The following is a 6,283-nucleotide window of genomic DNA, read 5'->3' as shown; positions in this document are numbered from 1 at the left end:
AATTAACAAATATAATTGACTCTCGATTACAATGTGTGTGAAAGGGGTTATTGATTTAGCAGAAGACTATTCAACTATTAACTCTTTTTTAAAAAGTAAACATGAAGGAGTAACACAACAAGCCATTATGTGAAGGAATAGTTGAATTTAGAGAAGAATATGTGAATGATATTTGTTTAGTAGAAAAACAAGCACGAAAAGAGATGTGGACAATTCAAGAAATTTGTTGTGAATTAAATAAGAAGTTTGATACATTAAAACCTATTAGAGAAATAATTGAAGTAGTTACAAAAGAAACTAAACCACAAAAAATTATTGAAGTTCTTTATAGTCAATTACGTCTTTTTGGAGGGATTGGTACTAGTGTTAAATTATTAAAGAAGTTAATAGAAAAAACATGTGAACCATTAATGAATTTTATTTCACAATGGATGAGTTGTGGAGAATTATTATATAATGAATTTTTTATAAAAAAAGAAGAAGAAAAATATATATTTTATGAAGAAGAAGTTCCGTGTTGTGTACAACCTCTTGGAAATGAAATTTATATAACTGGAAAATATGTTAATTCAATTAAGAGATATAGAATTCAACATGAAACAGAATTATTTCAACAAATGCTTTTACATCAAACATCAGAAATAGAAGAAGAAAGTAAAGAAGAAATACCATCCATTCATTTAGAATCAATAAATTTATTTAATCCATTAAAATTTAAACAGTTAATTACTAAACAAGCAGAATCAATTAATAAAATGTTATTTGTTATATTTCAACATTGTCACATTGATGATACTTTTAATAAAATTAGAAAGACTTACTTATTAGGTGAACCTTCATTTTATTATAATTTTTTTGATGTTTCACATGGAATATTATCAAATGCATATTCAGCAGATGAAGAATTACGTTCAACATATAAATTATTTGATTCATTATTATTTGAATTAAAATCAATTCATATATCATCAAATTGTTTTAGTGTATCATTTCAAAAAGAGTTTATTCAAAATTATTTAGAATTAACAACAACAGATAAACCATGTAATATGTTTCAAGCATTTTTAATACGACTTGTAATTCCTTTTCCATTATCTTTAATTGTAAATGAAGAAGCAACTTTAAGGTATCAAGTTATATTTAAATTTTTATTTGATATTGAGTATCATCGTTATTTATTATCTCGTGCATTTACAAAAATAATTTGTAAATCAACAGAACTTGGAACAAATAGAAATTATAGTACATTAAGATTTTACCTTCAACAACTTCTTTTAATTTGTTCAAAAACATTAGAAGAAATAGTAATATATTGTCAGTGTGATGTTATTACAAAATTATGGAATAAATTTATTGCAACACCAAAATATTCTGTTAATGATTTAAAAGAATTACATTCTAAATTTTTAAATGATTGTTTAACTGGAATTGGATTAAATGAAACAGTATTATTTAATTCTTATAATAAATTATTAATTCATATTAGATATGTACTTCAAACAATATATGCAGTAGAAAAAATGGCTAATAGTGGTGATGAAAAAATAAAAAAACAACCTGAAAAAAAAGATTATGAAATATTAGAATCTTTAAGTGAAGAAACTAGAATACAAATGGATGGAATTTGTTCTTTATTACCAAATACTTCTATTGAAAAAAGAAATTGTTGTTTTAATAGATTAAAGTTACAACCAAAACAAAGTTTAAGTGAAGAAGATCCATTTGCTGATATTTTGAATAAAAAATAATTAATTAATTTTTAGAATTTAAAATTTTAATTGCAAATAAGAGAATTAGAATAAATAATAATACTCCAATTAATAAGACAAAAAGATATTTTAAATTACTACAATCTTTTCGGTGCAACCTTTCATTTTTTATTTGTTGTTCAATTTGTTGTAATATACTATTTCTTTCTATTTGAAGATGAATGTCAAAATCTTCCATTTATTTTTACTTTTAAGTTCTTTTTTTATTTTTTAACTTCTTTTTAATAAAAAGAATTGAATGACGAATCAATTAAACTAATTTGCTCTTTCAACTTCTTGTAAATGCCTAAAACAGTAGTCATATACTAAAATAAATAAAACGTGATTTTTAATACTACATTCTGATTCTTCATTATCTAAACATTGAATGATAAATTTGGTTTCAGTAAGAGAGTATGTTTTAGTTATATTTACTAAAAGAGAATACAAAGGAGATTTATGAACAGGTTCTTCATTAGTATAAAATGAATCTAAACAATTATAAATTTTAAGGAAAACACGTGATTTGAATAATGGATTTGGTAATTTATTAGAAAGTTTAATGAAGAATTTTGATAATATTGAAAAGTCTAATGACTTTTGTAAATCAAAATGATGTTTTGTTTTAAACATTACTAATAAATCAACGAGAAAAAGTGTATTTTTAACATCTGAGTCAAAGAGTAAATACAGTGAATAGATAAAATTATAATAAATAGAAATGTCAATATTAATACAATCTAAAATAAAATCAGATTGTTTTATTGATAAAAATAATTGTTTCATAACTGCATCACTAATAGAACATTTTAAAGAACTTAAATCAGTTAATAATCTTAATCCATTTCCAAATAATGTTTTAGTTCCATGAATATGAGCTTTAGTTAATGTTAGTGTTGAATAAAATACAAGTAGTTGATAAAGATAATGTTGATTAATTTCAATTGGACATAATTTTAAACAATCAATAAAATATGAAGTATATTTTGTTGAAGTAGAACGTGGATTAAAACAATATCTCTTTGTCATTATTACTTTGTTATTAATTTCACTTTCAATTAATGATTCTGCAACAATTTGACAAGGATTTTCTAATAAATAATTTAATAATTGTTTTCTTTCTTCACAACAATCTTCATTTCTACGTTCATTTAAACTAAACATAATAATTTGGACAATAAATGAAACAGTTTCTTTTGTACAAATTTCTATATGTTGATATAATTCTAATAAAAATGAATAAAAGATATTTTCATCAAATAAATATTGTTCTGTATAAATACTATCTTGTTGTTCAATTTCATTTATTTCTTCATTTAAATCAATTGAAGAACTTTGTGTAGATTCTGAAATTGAAGAAGTTAAAATTGATGATAAACAACTATTTCCATTTTTCTTTTCTCCATCTTTAATAATTTCAAATTTTGTTTCATGTATTTTTTTTGATTTTCCTTTTTTATTCTTTTTTGAAGATTTTTGTTCTTTCTCAATTGTAATTGTTGTTGTTTTAATTGAAACTGATGGAATTTCTTCAAGAGGAGTAATTCTACGATAAAAGAGAAGATACCCTGATTTATTTTTTGTGCCAAACCATTCCATTTCTGCATACTCTCTTTTTACTTCAATAACTTGTTCATCATTACATAAAAACCATTTAGTTCCATCTTTAATATATGATGTGTAATGTCCTCCAGTACAATTTCCTGAATGAACAATAACTCCAGCAAGACAATATTCTTCATCTTTTATTTTATTAAATGTAAAAGGTCTTAAATTAATATAATCAGGAAATATAAAAGAAGAATTAATTTTTTCTTGTTGAAATGTTTGAAGATTAAAATCAAATCTTTTTAACTGAAATACTAATGTATTTGGTAATTGATGAAGAAACATTTGTTTTTTAATATTAATTTGTTTATGACATTCTTCACATTTATATTGTTTATCTCCAATATATTCTGTGCCTGTTAATATTTCTAATGATTCTTCTAATTTTTTTAATCCTTTAATTTCTAATGGTAATACCACATGTTCTTCTACTCTTTGCTGATTATGTGAACAATCACATGATCTTATTTCTGTTAATGTTTCAATTAAATATGATTTTTTTAGTGAATTGATTCCAGGATTTCCTTTTAGTTCATCATTTATTGAATCGAGTATTTCCATTAACATTTCACATGCATCTCTTTGAATATTTGGTTTAATTATTCCATATTTTTTATTTCTCATTTCACTAACTTCTGTTCTTGGATCAATAACAGTACTTGATCTCATTAACTTAACAAATAAATCTCTTAATGAATTTAAAAATGGTTGTTCAAGTTTGACTGAATCTATGAGAAGCATTGAATTTCTAAAATAAACATCTCCATATAATTGTTGTAGAATAGAGTTTAAATAACATGTACTACCAAGGTTTCTTATTCCAATAATATTTCCAATTTTTATTGTTTCAATACTACTATTCTTTCTACCACTTCTTTTTAATGATTTAGAATCACTCCGACTTTTAGAATTTCTACTTTTACTTTCATAATAACTTTCATTAAAATTTAAACTTCCACTTCTTGAAATATTAGAATATAAATCTGATCTACTAACTGATCTACTTGGTGTTGAACTTCCACTATTAGAAAATATCCCATAACTAAGTGGATTATATGGAGTATAATTTAATGGCTCAATACAATTTTTAAATGTAATACTAAGAGATGTTATTACATCAGGATAAATTTGAATAATCTGAGTTAGTATATCAATGATTCGATATCTTAAACTAATTTCTTTTGCTATTGGAGGTGATAAATCATCAAATTCATATAGCATTCTAATAAAACTAGAACAACCCTCAGTAAATGCTAATTTTAAATGTTCAGATAAATTTGTAATGTGATTTAAACAGTATTCTATAAAATCAACAATTAACTCTTCTCTTTTTATTAATTCTTCTTTAGTTAATGTATTTAATGAATTAAGTATATAAATTAATGGTGGTAATAAATTAGTTTTTTTTGATATTGTTGGTAAGTATTGTAATGACTCTTCAAAATAATTTGACATTAAAGGATGAGAAGGTATTGATTCAATAATTGCTTGGCTAATAATTGGTTTAAATTCATCAGGTAATGATTGTACAATTCCAGAACTGAATGAATTCCCAATAATATTAACTAATTGTTTAATTATTGATAAACAATGTTCTGGTTGTTGTTTTAAGAGTAATACGTATATTTGATAAGATTCATTAAATGTTAAATTATTTATATTATTTGATGGTAATGAAATATTTAAATTATCAAATGGAAGTATATAAATTTGTTCTGTTAAATTTTCTAGTAATTCATTTGGTTGTGAACAATTAGACTCAATAGAAAGGGTGTTACTTTGAAGTGTTTGGTTTTCATACTTAATTAAACATTTTAATAATGGGTGAAGTGAAATTTGAGTTTCAGTCGGTTTAATATGTAGAAGTAATTGTAATGCATAAGGATGATTAATTTCATTTAGTTTTTGGATTAAGTCTTCTGAAAATTTGTATGAAATTGGTGAAGTATATAAAGGATGACAATTAACTTCAAAATTTTTATAAAATGGAAGAAAAAATGAATTTGGTGTTAATGGAAGTGATAAGTTGACAGGTAATAAAGATACTGAAGAAAATGGATTTAATGAAATATCTCTTATTTTGAGAATTGGATAAGTTAATGAATAATTAACATTACAAATATAATCAGGAATAAACTATTCATAAATATTTCTAACAACAAGTAAATTGTATAAAAAAGAAAAAAAGCAAACAATTAACAATGGAAGCATTCTAATAAATACATCGTTTGATATCATTGAATTTTTAATTATCCAATTTAACCAATGTTCAATAGAACATTTTCCCCTAGAGTCAAGAAATAAAATGACCTTTTTTATTCCAAATTGATGAATATCGTCATTTTCATTACAAATACATTTAATGTAGAACCCTCCTCCAACAAATAAAAATTCATATTTTTTTTTATTTTGAATAATTTTTTTTCTTGCAGATTTTGATAAAGTAGTTTGGTTATTTACATTTATTATCTTTTCTATTCTTGATGAAAACTGTTCACACTCTATTAATGACTTTGTTTTGAATATACATTCTTCACTTTTAGCTTGTTGAATTATTGATTGATACTGTGGTGATTCAATAAAATTTGATTCTGTAATTCTATCTGATTATCCTATTCCTTTTATTATAACTAGTTATACAACTAAACAAACTCTTCATTCAAAGTGACAATTAAATCTGATTTTGTTATAATAATATTATTCGGTGGTGTTTCTTTCTCTGTCATTCTAAATTGAAAACTCTGTTTTGTTTTTGAAAGTTTGAAGTATGTCTTTTATTTTTTATATTTTTGTTTTTATGAAAAATGAAAAATATTAATTAAAACAAAATTTAATCATTTAATTGTTATTATTGTTTTATTTGAAGTGGTTATCATCTTCACAATTTATCATCATAACCACTGGACTGAATTATGTAATAATAAAAA

General features: G+C 23.0%; 2 protein-coding genes across 2 annotated transcripts, besides 6 other annotated features; one reads left to right on the top strand and one right to left on the bottom strand.

Moving 5' to 3' along the window:
* Positions 1-203: 203 nt before the first annotated feature.
* Positions 204-1,748, top strand: EDI_060950 (uncharacterized protein; the record flags this gene model as incomplete). The annotated part of the gene is made up of 1 exon (XM_001736337.1): positions 204-1,748. The coding sequence occupies one exon, from the start codon at positions 204-206 to the stop codon at positions 1,746-1,748; it is 1,545 nt and encodes a 514-aa protein (XP_001736389.1).
* Positions 445-500: a sequence feature (AT_rich).
* Positions 1,447-1,478: a sequence feature (AT_rich).
* Positions 1,729-1,780: a sequence feature (AT_rich).
* Positions 1,781-2,024: 244 nt separating this feature from the next.
* Positions 2,025-6,082, bottom strand: EDI_060940 (uncharacterized protein; the record flags this gene model as incomplete). The annotated part of the gene is made up of 3 exons (XM_001736336.1): positions 2,025-5,492; positions 5,550-5,955; positions 6,009-6,082. The coding sequence occupies 3 exons, from the start codon at positions 6,080-6,082 to the stop codon at positions 2,025-2,027; spliced, it is 3,948 nt and encodes a 1,315-aa protein (XP_001736388.1).
* Positions 4,995-5,022: a sequence feature (AT_rich).
* Positions 5,739-5,781: a sequence feature (AT_rich).
* Positions 6,083-6,128: 46 nt separating the features above from the next.
* Positions 6,129-6,218: a sequence feature (AT_rich).
* The last annotated feature ends 65 nt before the right edge of the window (positions 6,219-6,283 follow it).

The sequence above is a fragment of the Entamoeba dispar genome, genomic scaffold (assembly GCF_000209125.1).
Source record: "Entamoeba dispar SAW760 scf_1105229459737 genomic scaffold, whole genome shotgun sequence".
Taxonomy (NCBI): domain Eukaryota; phylum Evosea; order Mastigamoebida; family Endamoebidae; genus Entamoeba; species Entamoeba dispar.
Note: the sequence above shows the minus strand (reverse complement) of the source record. Positions and strands in the feature narration are given on the sequence as shown.